At 37.3% G+C, this 19,804-nt stretch overlaps 1 protein-coding gene across 5 annotated transcripts in view; it reads right to left on the reverse strand.

The window, feature by feature from the left end:
* Positions 1-19,804, reverse strand: part of ARMC8 (armadillo repeat containing 8) — a 108,827-nt gene that overhangs the window by 51,584 nt on the left and 37,439 nt on the right. For 3 of the 5 annotated variants that reach the window (XM_061420710.1, XM_061420689.1, XM_061420681.1), the window contains 8 exons: positions 13,994-14,065; positions 12,507-12,649; positions 12,305-12,402; positions 8,927-9,019; positions 4,905-4,985; positions 2,236-2,311; positions 2,049-2,139; positions 364-424 (listed from right to left, as the gene is read on the reverse strand). In XM_061420710.1, coding sequence (XP_061276694.1) covers positions 364-424; positions 2,049-2,139; positions 2,236-2,311; positions 4,905-4,985; positions 8,927-9,019; positions 12,305-12,402; positions 12,507-12,649; positions 13,994-14,061 — 711 coding nt within the window. In that variant the 5' untranslated portion in view covers positions 14,062-14,065. The remainder of the gene's footprint in view (positions 1-363; positions 425-2,048; positions 2,140-2,235; positions 2,312-4,904; positions 4,986-8,926; positions 9,020-12,304; positions 12,403-12,506; positions 12,650-13,993; positions 14,066-19,804) is intronic. The other 2 variants (XM_061420721.1, XM_061420699.1) reach the window with 1 other exon arrangement.

Raw genomic sequence — 19,804 nt, forward strand, 5'->3', positions numbered from 1 at the left:
GAGTTAGCAAACTGCTTTACCTACAAAACTGTGTTGAAAACAATGAAAATCAAGTATTAAAATATATTTTCTATTTAACTTGAATCTTACATATTTTTATAGTATTTACATCCTTCTAATTACCATAAAAGTGAAAAATTTGACACGTAAAGATTTACTTTGACTTTCAAAACACATCTAAAACCAATTTTTAAAAACTACAAGTTATCCCGTTGAAGAGCATTATGTTTTAATATTATTTCTTGCTGTGTTCAAATGCCATAGTGATAAATATGTAAAAGGAAAAAGGAATATCAATATTTACAGCCAACGCTTAAATAGCTGGGTAATTTTCACGTTTTTAGAAAGAATTAATTAGCTCACCTTTAATACAATACAGTTGTCATCTGTCCGAATTGCTCCAGCTCTACACATGTAAGTTAAACTGGAATAAGATGGCAGAAAGTAAGTTTTTGCTAGTATTTTAAAATTAAAAAAAAAACAAAAAAACTCTACTTGCTTTTAAGATATTATAGAGGAGAAAAAAGACAACTACTCTTAGTTATTGTGAGGGAGAAGGTTTTGACACTTTCTTACCTGAGATTCTGTTAATTAAACAAAACTATCTGATATATGCAGACAGTAAGCCAGATATTTTTAAAATACCTACAAAATTGTTTCAAAATTAAATGGCCAAATGAGTGGATAAACATTAAAGCGAGGTGTTGGGCACACTTGAGTCCTTTATACCTTTCTCTATACTTCTTATGTTTGAAATTTTCCATAACAATAAGGAAAAAATTTTTAAGTAAAATATAAAGTCAACAAAGTATCTAAGTTTAAATGAGGTTAAATTGGGATATTTCAAATCTAATAACAGTAGAATTATCACAGAAGAAGCATTTAACTTGTAATACTTACAGCTATCCCTAAGATACTAACTAACTAGTCAGATGTTAACAGTAGTGGCTTTGAGAATTCGTTAATGATTTGGTTCTTTTGAAAAACAATTTACCTTCACAATTATATCTGACTTTGAATAAGAATAAAATTACTTTCTCCTCTCTAAGCAAGTACTGAACATTAAGCACTTAAATTAATGAATGTCCATTTTGAATTAGATTCCTTTTCAGGAGGGAAAAAAATAAAATAAAATATCCCATGTTATGGCTTTGAGGGAAAGCTTTAAACAAATCAGTAAAATTCCTTACTTATATTGTAGGAGTTAAATTCTTTATTACTGTTATCATTATCTTAAGATTTGTTACTGCATTATTGTTTGAAGCCAGTTCCATGAGACCATTACCTTACTAACAAAAAGGCAAATGCTGCTTTGAAGACAAAAAGCAGATGAACAAAAAACACAAACCACATAAATAAACAGAAAACAGAAAATTCATGATGCAAGGATGATTCACTGAAAATTCCTCATCTGGGCCAAAATATTAGAGCCATAGCTTCTTAAATATTGGAACTAAACCATTCACTTAGCACAGAACCCTACACAACAGGTATTAACTCTATCTGGTAATGAATTGATAATTACAGAATTAACATGTATTGAATGCTTACATGAGCCAGGAACTGTGCTAATAAGAACTTTAAATAACTATTTTATAAATGGTCTCTATGAGAATCTTTGTTTTGTTTTTCTAAAGAGGAAGAAGTCACATTCTCTGAAATCATGCCTTGGTTATCAACTTCAACTAATTCTGTTTCTTTATATTCTCCTGACAATACTTAGCATAATCTGTGTTGGTTAAATCTGATCTAATTCTGTCTTATTTCAACTGAAATACAAGGAGAAGGGAATGTACTGAAGTAATTTCCTGTAGGCAGTCTTAGATGTTATGAGAGTTCTTGTTTTGCATGCAAACTGAGTACAAAACTCATAACGATTTAAGAAGATGACATAATCCCATGACTGTCAAACTTCAAAATCCCCAAACAAGATGGGGATTGAGAGTGAGCTGACTAGGCCGTCCACGGTAGACAGGAAAAGCACTGTCTCTCTCCCCACAGTAGACAGGTGAAGCTGGATCGTTCTCCCACACCATCTTCACTTTTACCATTTTGCCGATGTCAGCTGCATCTCAATGGGCTTATCCCTCTGTAACATCTTCACAAAAATCTGTGGTAACAACTCTCCATCAACCAAAACTAGAAATAAAACAAGTAACAAGGAGTAAGGAATTTTTTAAATCTACAAAGTTCATAAATTAAATCATGTAGGTGCCACTGAAAGTTCCAGCCTACCATTTACCAGGGTCATCGATACCTGGGGGTTTTCAAAAGCTAAAACTGAGAAGCATTTCAGTGCTTGCATTCGAACCTATAAAAATAAACAAAGTATTTATTTTAATTTTGCAAATACGAATTTTAATCTCTCAGATTCTAAACTCTTCTGAAGAAATAACTATTTAAATCTGCTTAGAGTACTAAAGGAAGGGTTTGAGGGAATAAAAATAAGACTTGTATACCTGAAGAGTACAGTAAATTAAAATTAATTATAAAAAGTTAAAATTAATTTTGAAATAATGGAAAAGAAAGAACAGGAAAGTAGCAACTAAAACTGAATTAGATAAATCCCAATCAAATTTAAAAAGAATGCTGTAAAAAATACAATGTTGATAAGGCAAAAGGAACTTAATAACAATAATAACTAATTGCTTTTCAAGTGAGACATTTCTTCTTCCCAAATTGCAAACCAGAGAACTGAAGAGAAGACCAAAAAAAGTACTCTTATAGTTTGAAGTGAGGGAAGAGAACAGGAAAGAAAGTTATAAAAAAGTTCAAAAGAGGACTAATTCAACTTTCGAAATACTTATGAATTGCGTTTTGTTGTTTTTGTTTGGTTGCTAAGTCATGTTCGACTCTTTGCGACCCCATGGACAGTAGCCTGACAGGCTCCTCTGTCCATGGGATTTCCCAGATAAGAATACTGGAATGGGTTGCCATTTCCTTCTCCAGGGGATCTTCCTAACTCAGGGATCAAACTTGTATCTTCTGCATTAGCAGGTGGATTCTTTACCACTGAGCCATCAGGGAAGCCTGTATGAATTATGCTGCTGCTGCTGCTGCTGCTAAGTCGCTTCAGTCATGTCTGACTCTGTGCGACCCCAGAGACAGCAGCCCACCAGGCTCCCCGTCCCTGGGATTCTCCAGGCAAGAACACTGGAGTGGGTTGCCATTTCCTTCTCCAATGCGTGAAAGTGAAGTCACTCAGTCGTGTCCGACTCTTAGCGATCCCATGGACTGCGGCCCACCAGGCTCCTCCATCCATGGGATTTTCCAGGCAAGAGTACTGGAGTGGGATGCCATTGCCTTCTCCATGAATTATGCTACTATACCTCAAAACTAGGTAATTGGTCTGGGATGACACCTAGGCTCAAATTTTTGACCATACACGACACAGTTTATTAAGTTGTTAGTTTTCCTTTTTTCTGTTCAGTTTTCACCAAATGACCTAATCCTTACTTCTAAGTCTGACTAAGGTTCTTCTGTGGAGCCTGAGAGTGGTAGGATAGGTAGCTGGGTTGTGAGGAAGCCCTGTCCCTCACTTGGGTGATGCTCTGCAGCACAAGCACAAGCCCACAGGTGGAACCTAGAATATGTTCATGACACACTGTCAGTGGAGCAAACCTTGGCAAGAGTAGTTATCAAAACCTTTTTCCTTCCACAACCTGTAACTTGTCGTAGTAGATAAGGAAGTCTAGTGTGGAAAAGAAAAGAAAGAAATGGAGGAAGAACTAGGGGAATTAATGAAGCTAGAGGATGGAAAAGAAGAGCAGTAGATCACCACCCCAGCAACTGTTTGTTGATGTATAAGTGCTGACTGGTCTCAGCCTATAATGCTCTGTGTAGAGCAGAGGAAGCAGTTCTAGCATATACTTCTTCCCCTTGCCTCTAGCTAGTTTCAAGCTGGTTCCAGTCCCCATTCCTATCCTTTTCCGAGATCTTCACCAAGATCTATTAATAACTTTGGATGTCTGGGGTAGGGAAAACATACATATTAGCAGGCCATACCTTCAATAAAGCTAAGGACCACAACAGCAGACTAGGATCAGCATAAATGGATAGAAAACAAGAATGACTGCTTCTCTGCTCTAAAAGAAATTCCTACCATAATTAGTTCTAATGTGACACAAGAAAGACAATGTCCCAATATTTGCTACAACTTACCAATGGGACAATAATGAAACGATCAAAGTTTTAACTAAATGCCTGACAGAGCATCATGATATTGCTTACCTGTATATAAAAGATAGTAAAGAAATTAAATTAACACACCTGAAAACCCTTGATTTTTTTTAACTCAAAATAAAAAATAGAACACATTTTAAATGTCAATGTATATGTGGGTATACGCTATTAAGTTTTGGAGGAGGAAACAGCAACCCACTTCGGTATGCCTGCCTGGGAAATCCCACAGATAGAGGAGCCTGGCAGGCCACAGTCCATGGGGTTGCAAGAGTTGGACATGACTTAGCAATTAAACTACCACCACCATGCTGGAAGTTTGAGTCAATGTGGTTAAATAAAGATTTCAAATAGGAAATCAATCCAAAGTCTTTCCTAATCTAGCAAGTGAGCCAGTGCTCCTACATACTTCAAGGTACATGCAACTTTGGCACTGACACCATACCAGAAGAGATTACTAATGATCACAAGTAAAAATCAGTAGCAATTTATACCACAACCATATCCTAAAAAAAGAAAAAAAAAAAAAGGAAAGGCAAGGTAGATTGCTTTTAAAAGCATTCTGTAGGAAAAACAATGCCTCACAACATTTTACTGGTAAAATACGATTCTTGATCACAATATCTACCAAAGAAACAACAAAATATGTGGGCCTCTTTCCAGACCAAGACTCTAAAAACTAAAAATAAAACATAAAAATCAGGCCATAATTTTTAACATCTTACTTTGTAAGATACTGAGGTTAGTAGGTGAGCAATATTCTGAACTGCACCATGGTTAAATAAAATTGTTTGATGATCTGGACCCTGTAAGAAAAGAGAAAATACATTAAGAAGAGTAATAATTCATTCCAATAATACATTTACTTAAAAGGGGAAAACCACATTCATTGCAATGTAGGATTTTCAGTTCTACATTTGTATAAACCCATTCCCAAAGAGCAGGGTAGACACTGTTTTTAGTCCTGCAAAGGGCTGTCACAGTTTACCTCTCATCTCAGTTCTCTAGAACGGCTCGCTGGCCCCTTACCTCCCCAGAATAAGGAAGGGGGCACAGAATATTCTGACGTTGGCCCTCATCATTATAGCAATAGAAGCACTCCAAATTTTGCATTTCACTTGCACACCCTTATCTCCTATGCCCAAGGAGACAGTGTAGTCATTCTTATAACTTAAGACTGATGACTTAGTCAGAGGAAGTCTAAAACTAATCAGCTGCAAGAGAAACTGGACCAGAGCCCAGGCTACCTCCACACATCAGGGAGGTCTGAGCATGGCTGGTGGGAAACAACACTCTGTAACTGGGAAGTAAACATGTTTTAGTTCTCTTTCTCTCTCATTTCTTTTAAAATTACTACTTCTTAGAGTTAGTACGTGAAGAAATAGGAAAATTCAGGTATTTTATTCTTTACTGACTCTGTTTTCTACTAATCAATTTATTGAAGATCTTCAAAGTGACTAAAGGTTAATGCAAGGCTTCAATTTTCCCAGTACTTAATTCATTTCTTTTATATCCCACCCATCCACTCAAATAATGAAAAGTCAATTAAAGCCAAACAAGGATGGTATTTCATGTTTATCATTATTTAGGACATAAAAGTGTAGCATCAAAAAGTAGGCTATCTGTCTGGATTCAACAGAAGAAACCAGTTCCTAGTGTAGAAAAAGAGCTCTTATACTAGCTTCTCTAATTCACTGTTTAGCTAATAACGATCTTACAGATGCTCATTCTTTCTTAGACCAAAATATCCATCATTTGAAGTGGAAAGATTAGCATTTTATTACCTCTGAGTAGTAAAAGAGCCATATTCTATTTTATAGGCTCCTAAACATTTTATCTATTATTGCTGCTGCTGCTACTGCTAAGTCACTTCAGTCGTGTCCAACTCTCTGCGACCCCATAAACGGCAGCCCACCAGGCTCCTCCATCCCTGGGATTCTCCAGGCAAGAACACTGGAGTGGGTTGCCATTTCCTTCTCCAATGCATGAAAGTGAAAAGTGAAAGGGAAATTGCTCAGTCGTGTCCGACCCTCAGCGACCTCATGGACTGCAGCCTTCCAGGCTCCTCCATCCATGGGATCTTCCAGGCAAGAGTACTTGAGTGGGGTGCCATTGCCTTCTCCGTATCTATTATTAAGAGTACTTAAAAAAAACAAACAAACAGCAATTTCTGTCTTAATTTTCACACATTTAAAAAATTGAAGTTTAATTGATCCTATATATTTTCTAACTTCTAATCACCACATAATATTCCACAGTTTACTCATGCAAACCCCCATTACATATTTTAAGTAGTTTCTAATGTCTCACTATTATAAACAATGTTTTGTTGAATATTAGTAAAGCTGCATCTCAGTGCAGATTCTTAGGGTATGAGGACAAATTCCAAGAGTACAACTTCTTGATATTATTTATCAGTATATATCCACTCAGAACAGTACAAACTTACTTTTATAATAACTGAAAATACTGACATTCCCAGGGCTACAACTTCTTGATATTATTTATCAGTATATATCCACTCAGAACAGTACAAACTTGCTTTTATAATAACTGAAAATACTGACATTCCCAGGGCACAGGCTTGAAGTGTATTCTTTTCCTACCTCATTCTCACCCATGCATCTGCAGTTACAATTACAGGCACTCCTTATTGGGTATCTGCTACCTGTGGGGCCCTGCTCTAAATGCTCTATTTGAATTGACTCATTTGAAACATGAGTCTCTGGCTTATTCATTATAAGGGTAGTGGTGGAGATTATGATGGGGAAGCCAAAGAAAAGAAGGGTCTTCTAAGAATCTGATCCATTTTTTTCTTACCTATTAATAAATACATTACTAGAATAAATTACGAAGATAAGCCTCAGTTAGCCTTGGCTTACAAATTTTAACATGCTGACTTATATACAGGTAATGTTCAGCAGAACAGCTAAGTGGGCAGGGGGCTGCCTTTACTCCCTGTACTTCACTGCTCTCCCATTGTATTCAGCCAATCTGTCCCCGCTGCTTTCAGGTGACCTAATACTAATAGATTATTTTATACTCTTCAAGACATTTCACATATATACAAACAAATACCCAAGTATATTCTTTCCCCCATTTTAACACAAATGGTAAACTAATACTATATATTTATATATAAAAAATACTATATATAAATACTTGTTGTATAGTTGCTAAGTTGTATCTGATTCTTTTGTGACCCCATGGACTGTAGCCTGCCAGACTCCTCTGTCCATGGGATTTCCCAGGCAAGAAAACTGGAATGGTTGCCAGTTTCCTTCTCCAGGGGACCTTCTCAACCCAGAGACTGAACCCATGATGTCTACATTGGCAGGTGGATTCTTTACCACTGAGCCACCAGGGAGGCCCCATATAAATACTACATATATACACACATAGTTAGACATTTAGATTGTTTTCAGTCTTGGAGTTATGTTTAGAAATTATGGTGAAACACAAAGCAATTCTCTGTACATACTGTTCTCCATCGCTTACAAGACATTGTACCTTTTAATTCCTCACATCCTTTGTCCAAATTGCAGCAAATATGTTACAAAAGAACCTCTTCCTTCTGTGGTTGTAGACAGGATTGTGTAAAAACAATTACAATGAAGGAATGAGTAGCTGAGCCAACTAAAGAGGAGGAACTATTGTTCTATTCTTATTAAGTCTCTCTTGAATCTCTCCAAATCAACCTGCATGAACCTGGAGTTAGTGAAGCAGTCTCCTCAAGGTAGGAAGTACATAAGCCCTCATGTTCCTAAACTAAACACCAAATAATTGGTCTCAAAATCTGAATAACTGCTTAGGAAGTGGCAACAACTTAGAAGTTAGGGTTTCAATCAATATTCTTACTAGCCTTCTTTTGCTTCTTAATAAATCAAGGAGAGAATTTCAAAACTTTAATGATGATTAGCTTAGAAAACAAATGTTTTAGAAACCTCTTTATCTCCCCTGACCAAAGTATGTAAATTTATTTCATATTGATACTAGTATATGCAAATTTGTAGATCAGTCTTAAAATGCTATTACAAATCTTATAACTTCAGGCTTGTATGTAAACAATACAAAAATAAAAAATTTTTATAATTAATGACAATACAGAGATCATCAGATCAGTTGTTTTCAAAGACACATGTTGTTAGTGTATCAGTAGGGAAATCAATATTGTATTTTAGGCTATTACTATTGTCACTGCTCCATGGGTTTATACATGCTACAATGTTTCCTGAAGTCTAGTTATATTTAACTATTTAAACTGATGGATAATCCTGAGCAGAGCTAGCAAATGCTACTTATCAGGCTAAAAGAAAGCTGAGTTCTGTTAGTGGCATGAGGGTGCTTGTAAATTATAAAAATGTCTTGCATACAGGGTATTTGTTGCAGCACTGACTGCACAAGACTGGAAACAAGCTAAATGCCCAATGGTAGAAAAAAAGTTGAATAAATTATTGTACATCTATACAATAAAATACTATTCATGTGTTTTTTAAAAAAGAAAGAGGAAGCTCCTTATGTACTGATATGGAATATCCCTCAAAATGTTAAGTAAAAAATGCAAGGTACAGAACAGTATGTATGGTCTGTTACTATTTGTGTCAAAAAAAAAAAAAAGAGGGGAAATTATATACATAGGTCTGCTTATATGTGTATAGATTAGCTCCAGGAGGACATACCAAGAAGGCACATCTCCTGAGGGCATACAAGTGTTTACATTATAGAGAACAGTTATCCTGGTTCTTACTTTACAGCAGTGTGAGAAGATCTGACAGATGTACTCCTGGGTGTAGCGGGACCTGCTAAGCAGCGCCATGAGGTGCGGTATCACCGTGGCATCCTGCAGTGAAAGGGAAGCACAGCAGAGCAACAGGGAACTCAGACTCGGTGAGTGTCTTTAACACTGATTTCCAAGGACAGGTACACATGTAAGCCTCTTATCTTAATGACAGTAAATCAAGTCTGTTTAAGGAACATAGCAACACAAAAGCAACATGTAATCAAAACTGTCTAGGCAAAGGACAAGGAAAGGGGCTTCAATTTTCATGCTTGATAATAAAATACAAGAACAAGATATTCTCAATCTCTCTCCCATAAACATCCCCACAATAAAACAAAATCATTTCAATAAGACTTGACATAATCTATTCCAAAACCAAAATGTGACATAATTAATAAGATAAATACTTATTACATAGCTTATAAGGAGGAATTACTGTATTAAAATAAAAGTTCACAATTTTGAAGTCTGAGATGTTATGGTAAGTATCAGTAACAGATTAACACTTCTAATAACTGTAGTGAGCTAATTTCTATCTTCACAAGACAGTTTATATAATAGCAGCTTCTCACTTACAGCCCACTCTCTGCCTACTACTGACACTTCACAACATACATGATGGTACAGAAGAAAGAAGAATCCACCCAATCTGCCTCAGGGCTCTCAAAAAATCTGCTCTTTCATGATTTAAACATTGAGAGGATATTTGGCCCAAACCACAGATGAAAAAGGAGACGTAGCTCAAGTGCCCTAGTCAATGCTGTTGTAGGTCCTGCAGCAATGCTTTTCAGATATGAACGCACATTGCATGTATGTTCTCAGGGGATATTTTGTATGTATAGACTGATTCTGTAGGTCTGAAGTACGACTTATGATTTGGCATTCTACCAAACTCCCAACTAATGGTTGATGTTGCTGGTCCACAGACCACACTTTGACAAAAGACAACAGAGAGCAAGGAAGGAAACGTAAAAGAATACCACTGTTGGGATAAACAGGGTTTGTGGGGTTTCCCTCAGTACGAAAAGAATGCCCAAGACACATAAAAGCTAAGTAGGAAAACAGTAGGCTATTTTTGTAGAAGATGCCTACAAGTAGAATCTTTTCCCCTTGCTTGTTATAACCCTGTGTTGTCATAAACAGTTTAAACACAAAATGAGGGAACTTCCTGGCAGTCCAGCAGTTATGACTCAGGGTGTTCACTACTGTGGGCCCAACGTTCAATCCCTGGCCAGGAAACTAAGATACTGCAAGCCGCTGTGTTACATATCTGCAGTTTCTGGTTGATTAAACAAGGCAAAGAACAGTTATATAATTTCCCCCAAAGTCACTCATCTTATAAACAATTTAAAACTAGACATTCTGCCCTCTTCAACAGGATTGTGTGCTCGTTAGTTTAGTGCCTGAGTTGCTATGGCAGCTGGTCTCTATACAATCCTACCCACAGATGTCAGTTAGTTACACTGAAATACTACTCTCTGTCATTATCCCACCCAACATTTTTCAGTCTCCACCGTCTCTGAGGCATAAAATTGTTTCATAATTTAGGTATCCTATGAAAGTCCCTTAAGTCCCTGTGTCTTAATTTTTCTTGCAAAAAGAAGCTAAGTTGGTATATAACAGCATTCTCCAAATTATGCACCACAATCCATTAGTAGATCATGAAATCAATTTAGAGAGAGAGAAGGAAGGAGCTGAGTAAGTTGACCAGGGTCAATTCCTTCCCCATTACTGGGCTGAGGGTTGGGGGAAAAACTTCTAGGGTAAAGAAGATGAATGATTGGCTTAATTTCTTTGTAAAAATGACAATCGGAAATCCTTAAGTAAACAGACTCATATTCAGATGGAGAGTTCTATATAGAATGCTTCCTCAATTTAGAAGTGCTTACGGTAAACCAGTGGTTCTCAAAGACAGGTTCACAGACCAGTAGCATCTGGTTTACCAGATACTAAAGTTTACCAGTTATTGGTAAACTTATTCAGTCCAGTTCAGTCAACTTATTGGAAATGCATATTCTCAGGCCCCATCCCACACTGACTGAATCAGAAACTCGGGAGGTAGGGTCCAGGATTCTGTGTTTAATAAGCTCTCCAGGTAATTTTGGTGCCTGCTCAAGTTTGAGAACCACTGTAGTAAATGGTCTGGATTTATGAGGCATGGCTCCCCAAAGAATGTTACACAAATCCTTGAGGTGCAAATTCGAGATGCTTCATAATTTAGCTTCCTGCTGTGTGAGATGACCCACAAGCCTCATTTACAGACCTTAGGCATCATTACAGGCCAGAGGAGCAAGTGTCTAATGTAGGAAAAACAAACTCTGAAGGCACGTGACATGTCCCTCTCCCTGCTTGCTTTGCCTGTGCCTCCTGACTACTTATATTCTTGAAGTATTTGTAAAACATGACCCTGGACAAGATCTCTGATACATATGTGTCCACTTTGAAACTATGATTCTACATCTCAGCTCAGAGAATCACAACCAGCATTTTTTAAAATGAAAAAGAATAAAATAGAAGTCAGAAGGCACCACATTTATGCAATTGTTTTGTGAAGACTATCTCAAGATACTCCCACGACCACTCTGCGCCCCCACCTCCCACCCCCCACACACAGTGTAGCAGTGGAAAATATAATTCTTACTGTGAATTGTGGATAAGGGAGTTTAAAAAATACTAGCCGTGATAATTTTATTAAGAAAGCCCCAGATAAGCAACAGATAAAAATACTCCCTAATAATCCCTGAAGTTTTTAAAAATCAATGAATGACTCTGAAGATCTTTAGATTCTCTCACATGTATTCTCTGATCCTAGCCTGGTAAGTAAGCCTCTAACAAGTGCTTCTGGTTCACCTCTCCAGCTGAAATGAACAATGATTCCCTTCCTGCATTAAACTGTTCTGTCCACTGTCCTGCATATTCTCTTTTTCAAAGATATGTCCTAGAACAGCTTCTTTTCTCTACACTTTTTGAAATCTTATCCATTATTCAAGACCAGGTCAAATTCTACCTTCTCCATAAAGCTTCTTCTACCAGATTTAACCTATAGTGAGTGCATTAAATGTGTTTCCTTTATGTGTACATATTAAGAAATTAAGAAGGGTCTTTACAAAACAAAAAACAACAAAAAACCCCAAGCTTATAAATTTCTCAAGGTCTGGGACTATCTTTCACTGCTTTACAAAGCCTAGAACATTTGATATTTGCAAATTAGCAATTCAAATACTTCTTGAGACTTTTCTATAACATAATTATCACAGCTGAGATCAGTTATGAGATGCTAAGTAAATCAAAAGTATGCTGTTAGTAAAAATGTAACTTGATGATTGAAAAACACCTAAAACTCACTGTATACAGTAGTTCCTCTGGAGTGACGGGACTGGTGAAGATGGTGCGCAGGCATCTGAGGCAAGCTTCAATGAACTTCAGGTCTGGGGACAGTAGTCCTGTTAAGAGAAAACAGATTTGAGACTCATGCTTTCAACTCATATTTAAAACGCTGCAAACTGATTCTACTTTTTACCTGTATAAAAATGACTTCCTTACATACCTTGCAGTAAGGCAGGGATAATATGGCAATCTAGTAGAGATTTAACATTGTTTTCAGTACCCATAGCAAGACTTCCCAATACCACTGCACATTCAGTTTTCAATTCTGTGCTTGAGGTTTCTTGCTGAAGCAAGTACAATAATCTAAAAAGAAAGAACTTGATAAACAGAAGAGACTAAAAAACTTAAAAGTAAACATTAGCTAAAAGTAATGTTACAGAAAAAGGCTACCAATACATCCTACACACTGAAAATATGGTAGGTGAGTTTACAGGCTGCTAGGAAATGGTCATATCTTTATATAAGCTGTTAATTTAATAAAGGAATATCAGCAGGGCGGAGAACCAAAAGAGATTTTCTTCTTTTTGAACAACAGAATTATCATATAATCTTAGTGTATCAGAACTTCAAATCTGAGAGTTGTCCACAAGTGATGTCTATGGAAACAGCCAGCACGACAGTCTACATTATCTGCCACTCCAAGATATGAAGACACCCAAAGCCAAGTGCTGGTGGATCTTAAGGACCCTGAATATCCACTACTACAGTTCAGAGATCACAGACATCTAGCCTAGAGGGAATACTCAGAGTTGTTGTGCAGTTCTTCAAACAAGGGAAGTTCTCTTCTTTCTCTAGTTCTCCTATTTGGGGCATCAAAAGATCTTATTCTATTCTAGGCTAGCCTGTCAAAAAACTACTCCCCAAATTCCAATTGTCTACAACATATGACTATCTCCTTTATGTTCTAAGGTACATCCTTCATGCTCCCTAAAGCGTATTTATATATACTGAGCACTAGTCCCCTAAGAAAGGCTGCTGACAGCTTTACAGTTATCAATGGTTGACTATAATATAAACAACAGAACCATTAAATAATCCTACATTAAAAGACAGGAAAGAAAAAAGAGAAGAGAGAAAACCAAAACATTTAAAAATTCAGAATGAAAAATTTATAACTGCACATAAAACTTAATTCTGGGTAGCAAAGGCAAAGAAGCAGTTAAACAATTGTCACTGTCTGCCAAAAAGAAGCTTAATAGCTTCATCAGAAGACATGAAACTTTCTATGTAAATTTAAATGCCAGCAAATTCTAAAACTAGAAAAGCAGGGTCAAAAAAAATTTTTTTTTTTAATTTTAAAAAGGGTTTTGAGAATCCTAAGAAATTATTATCCAATCATATAAAAGTTGCCAGAGCTCTGAGGAGACAAGGAAGAATCAGGTTGATGTACACTGCTTATCTACCCAACGTGTCCTTTTATGGCAGGGTCAATGATCTTCCCAAACCTCTAAAAGGTATTCATATATTCCATTCCCTGGTACCTTATTTTTTTTTTTAAGAGATGCTTCATATACTTCAAAGCATTTATTTAAAAAAAAAAAAAAGTAGGACAGACAATACAGAAAAAAGATGAGTCTTATGATTGAGAATGAGAACACATCTGAAACTTCATATGAACAGCAGAAAAGGGGATGGTAGCAAACTTACCTTGGAACAGCTCCTAAAACAATGAGGTTGGCTTTCTGCTTGTTGTTTCCAATTACAGCATTTTTCATGTCTCTGAATTCAAGGAAAAGAGAAAAGGGTAAGATGTGTTGAGGTACTAGTTTATCTTTATTTTACAGCATCTTGGATTGTCAAGTACAGATGTTAGTGACAAAGTAAAACCCTGACGCTTCTCCACTTGGAGTGCTAACCAGGACAGAGACAGGGCTGTGCAAACCTGGGGCTATGAAACAGGAGGGCAGTGAAGGGGGAGTAAGAGACAGCTTGCGAATCAGCAAAAGACTTTCAATACAAAGAAAGCCGAGTTCTTAAAAAAAAAAGGCCACCAATCTTTTGAATAAAAAGAAACACAGGCCATCTTCTCATGTATAGCTCTGGCAGTAGGCAGTAAAAGCAGCCAGCCCAAGGAATGGACCTGACCTTGTTTCAGGGACCATGATTTTACTTTCCTCTTTTTCTGACTTCCTTGGACTGAATATTTCCGTGATTCCATTTTATCTCCTTTATTGTCTGACTAGCTGTACCTTTTTGGGTTTTGTTTTGTTGTTTTGTAGTGGTAGATTTACAGTTTACAATATGTACCTTTTAACTTATCACAGTCTTCAAGGGATAGTGTCCTACTTCATGTGAACTATAAGAGCCTTGCAAACATACTTCCATCTTCCCATTCATTCTTTGACCTGCTGTTATACATCTTTAAACTAGTTAGAAACAACATGATATACTGTACTATTTTTTTTGGCTGCATCATGAGGTTTGAGGGATTTTAGTTTCCCCACCAGGGATTGGACCCCTGCAGTGAAAGTACAGACTCCTAACCACTGGACAGCCAGGGAATTTTCTATATTGTACAATTTTTGCTTAAACAGTCACTTTTAAGGAGATTAAAAAATACGAAAACATCTTTTATTTAAAGATATTTACTTGTTTGGCTGCACCAGGTCTTAGTTGTGGCATGTGAGATCAAGTTCCCTGAACAGGTATTGAACTGCAGCCCCCTGCATTGGGAGCACAGAGTCTTAGCCACTGGACCACCAGGGAAGTCCCAGAAAATATCTTTTATATTTCCCATTTATTCACCAGTATTTTTTACTCTTGCTACACTCAGATCTCCATTTCTCTGGGAGTGAAACTCTTTTTCACAATAAGAGTATCTCTGTCAATGACCAGTTGGTTCACAAACACATGGTTGTTCTCAAAGGACAGGCAGAGAAAAAATAAACAGCTCAAAATAAGCCCAGTACTTGGAGAAGGAAATGGCAACCCACTCCACTACTCTTGCCTAGAGAATCCTGTGGATGGAGGAGCCTGGTGGGCTGCTGTCCATAGGGTCGCACACAGTCGGACACGACTGCAGCGACTTAGCATGCATGCATTCATTGGAGAAGGAAATGGCAACCCGCTCCAGTATTCTTGCTGGAGAATCCCAGGGACGGAGGAGCCTGGTGGGCTGCCGTCTATAGGGTTGCACAGAGTCGGACATGACTGAAGGACTTAGCAGCAGCAGCAGCAAGCCCAGTACTAATAAAATGTTTAACAACAACAAAAAAAAACTTAAGGTAATTGGTCAGTAGTGCTATCTTAATATAAAAACACTATGGTTCTCAAACCTTCTTCTTCTTGTGGAAGAAGGCATCAGAGCCTCCCAGGGACACTTCAGAAGTTTATGAAGGTGTCTGGAAATTTCTGGCCATAGTTTTAAAACAGAAAGCAGTTTTTGCACAATCTTCAAGAAAACTGTACTTTTCAGTATTGTACCTGCCTTGTAAATAAAAGGGAGATTAAACTTTTTATTAAAAGTTACTTCATTTTGAAAATCAAATAAGTGGCACTCATGGTAGATGGGGTCATCAATACCATACCAATATTAGTCCACAGTTACAGCTCTTGCTTTCATACCTCACTGAGTTTTCTAACATGATCATGCTTAAGCACTAACATATTGAAACATTATAAGTTATCTTTCTTTCGTATGCCAAAATACTTGCTGAGCATCTCTCCTAACTTCTCTTTTAGGTGGCAGAGCTCTACAACATATAGAAACTTTTTGTCAACCATTAAAGTTATACTCCTAAAAAAGTCCTGTAATTGGCAAACTATGATCTTAAAGAAAAACAGGATAGAAAACCAGGGGGTAGGGTTGGGGGGTGGGTGTGGAGAGGGAGTTATTAAAATCAATGACTTCATGTTATTGTCAGCTTGTGTTTCCAATACCAACCAATTTCATCAGCATTAAAAACCCTGGTAACGATAATACCCCTCTCCTTAATTATCTTTTTTTATTATTACAGGAAAGTGCTGTTATGATGTGGTGGTCTGCTGAAAGCTGATCCTCCCCATAAGGCTTTGAATAGCATTTTCACAAGTCTTGAGCCAAACGCTGTACTTGTTAGGCTTCTTCCTATAGCTCAGTGCTTGAGGGCCTTCTCTCTCTCTCTCTCTCTAGAATATCCCTCAGATCTTCCATATGATTTATAGCAGATAAGCAGGAGTATTTTGTTAGTTTGTTTGCTCATGAGGACTAAATTGAATGAAGCTTACTATGGTTTTAACCAAGCTCTGATATATGATTTTAAAATTCATGTGATATCGAAGCTTCACTGAGCAAAATATAGTTGAGAGACTGCACATCTAGGCTCCTGCCTCCTTATAGATGCCTGCCATTTTCTTAGAAACTTACTTCCCAGTTGTCAGCTTACAGACGCTAACCTAGCAGTCTGTCATTTTCTTTCTTCTTCTCTTCTCTTAATGTGTTCTGCCTATACTAACGCAGCACATTCATGCATCCGGTAGCTTATTGAAAGTTTATTTTTGCCAGGTGCCATTCTAGAGGCTTTCTATTATGGAATTTCTAATTCTAACATTTTCCCAGATTTCTCCCCATTCTTCCTAAACTGAGCAGAAATGAGTGTCCCTTACCTTATAAATACAACCCAAATATCTGAAACCATGCCAGAGTAAATGTTTTTATAGACAAAAGCAAACAAAACTCCTCCAAAACCAATTTTCCAATTTCCTTACTAGTTTGAAAAATGGACATGAAGGAGGCAGCTGGTAGTTATAGAGTAAATGCAGACTAAAGAGAACACAATTAAAATGTACCAATGGGCCTTTTCTGGCGGTCCAGTGGTTGAGACTCTGCAAGCTAATACCGCAGACATGGGTTCGACCCCTGGTTTGGGAAGATCCTGCATGCCATGGGGCAACCAAGGCCATGTGCCACAACTACTGAGCCTGCGTGCTACCACGACGGAAGCCTCTGCACCTAGAGCCTGTGATCAGCAACAGAGGCCACTGCAATGAGCAGCCCACGCACTGTGACGAAGAGTAGTCCCCGCTCGCCACAACTAGGGAAAGCCCGAGTGCAACAGTGAAGACTCAGCATAGCCAAAAAATGAATAAATAAATAAATTTAAAAATAATTAAATGGACCAATGTCTAAAGAAAACAATTCTTGCTCTAGCTCTAATAAGTAAATATTATCTATACTAAAGAAGAGATGTTAATGCCCTGCAAATCAATTATATTTAGTCATTAATATAAAAGGATACCAGAAGATCATTTCTATGAAAGAGTTAAAAACTGCAAGAGACAATAATCAACACATATATTCATTTTTAGCAGACCTAAGTACAGTGTTAGATTCAATTTCAGACCCAGCCAAATGAAGCTTCTTTCAGTTTCCAGAGTGTAGCTACTCTCTCTCTCATTTCCTTATCATCCCCTCCCTGTATCATTCCTTGGCTACCTTTACTCATCTTTCAGGTCTGAGCTTATATGTCAGTGTCATCCTCCAGGAAGCATGCCCTGACAACTCCCAGGTCTGGGTAAGTATCCTTCCTAGTGCTCTTTATCATAGCACACTCATTACTTTTTTCCTCTTCAGAGGCAAGAAACCAGTATGATCTGGAAATATCAGAGAAATTACTATCAATGGATCACAAAACATACCATACAGAAATCCATATTTTTGTAAACGAGAAACTCACAATTATAAAGATGGGAGCACAACAAAACTATGCAAGATTTATACATTGCTCTGAAGTTTACAAAGCATTCCATACCTATTATTTAATCTTCATCAAAACCTTAAGTAATATTAACCCCATTTTACAGATGAGGAAGCTAAGACTCAGGTTTGGGACACTTCTCAGAGCCCCATAATAAATAATAGAGCCATTCTCAACCCATGTCTTTTATGCCAAGTGTTTTTTTCCATCATCTCCAGCATATCAGGCATTCAGAACAAACTGACTGAAAAGACAAAAGAACTCAGTAAATGTATTTCTTTTTTCTCCTGTCTTTCAATTTATATAAAATAAAAGCCTGTCTTTTAGTCAAAGACATCCTTTTCCTAGTAGATCAAAAAAATATAATCTCATGTCCACCAGTCTTTAATACTGATGGTGGGAGGGGAATGTCCTGCTTATACACTACTGAAATTCAATGATTTTTATTTTTTTTTTGGCTCAGCACTGTGCAAGGCTCTATGAAGGATACAAAAGCATCACATAAAGAAATGCCTGACCTGAAGAGTTTACAATCTTCTTGAGGAGACAAAAGTAACACTAACAACTAATCACTAAGGCAGTGACATTTTATAAACAGTGTGCTTAGAGGGTTGAGAAAAGGAGATAGGACAAGCTTAACAGGTTTCAAGGCAATGGTAGGAACTAAGATGAACTAGCTTAGGAAATGGCTAGGATTTAGGTAAGTGGATAAGGAGGGCAAAGGGGATCATATTGGAAATGGAATATGGCATATTTCTGGGGCAGTACTAGGAGCCAGGACTGAAAAGAAGATTCCTTTTAAGGTGGGAACATTAAGCCTGGAACAAAGTTAGAAAAGTGACAGGGGGAAGAGACAAACTAAAGGGAGATGAATTTAAGAGAAATCATGTTCTTGATCAGAAAAAGGACATGAAGGAAGCAATGACAAAGGAGGATAAGCTGAATGTGGAACAGATTGGAATACAATAATTCTAGAGTCAAGAGTAGCAATTAAATGGCTGATGCCCTTCCTTTGTGGCCCCAAGACCCCCTGTGCTTATCATTATCACAACATTCACTAATCAGACTGTAGTGAACTATCTCTTTAGCTATCTGGTTCCTGCATTAGACATTCCCCAGAGCAGTGACCACGTGCACAATGCACAACGCCTACCTAGCACCTGATTGGCACTCAGGGTTTGTTACAGAAATTACTCCACCCAGGTATCCGGTTATATGAGACTGACTAAGTAGCAGCCACAGGAATCATTAATAGAGAGGACATCTTAAGGAAGCAGTTAATAAGACGATTTTATAAGCAGAGAGAAAGTGACATATGACATGTCTTAAATGACTACTTCAAGTCTGGGTGCCTGGGTGCAGGGAACACAGAAAGCTTGGAGAATAATTACCTTAGCAAGACAAGGATCTATCTTGACTTTATACATACTGAATTATCTTTGAAGATAAGAATATCCAGATAGAAAAGCTAAAATGTAAGCCTTGGGGACAGTTTACTCTTTGAGGATGGGAGAAAAGGAGCCAATATTAAGATGTTATAGAAATACATTTGTCAGGGAACATTTTCAGCTAACATCTAGCTTAAATCTTAAACTTGACCATTAATAAGTAGACTCAAAATGTGGCCACTTTTACATGGAGGCTAATCTTTCAAATTCCTTTCTTTGCTCTTTCGGTGAATAATTTTTAGCATGGTAGAGAAAAAGATCTTGAATATGAAAGCAACATATATAATACTTAATATAGCATACATGTAAACCAGAGTATTATGATATGTGATCAA

The sequence above is a fragment of the Bos javanicus genome, chromosome 1, assembly GCF_032452875.1.
Source record: "Bos javanicus breed banteng chromosome 1, ARS-OSU_banteng_1.0, whole genome shotgun sequence".
Classification (NCBI taxonomy): domain Eukaryota; kingdom Metazoa; phylum Chordata; class Mammalia; order Artiodactyla; family Bovidae; genus Bos; species Bos javanicus.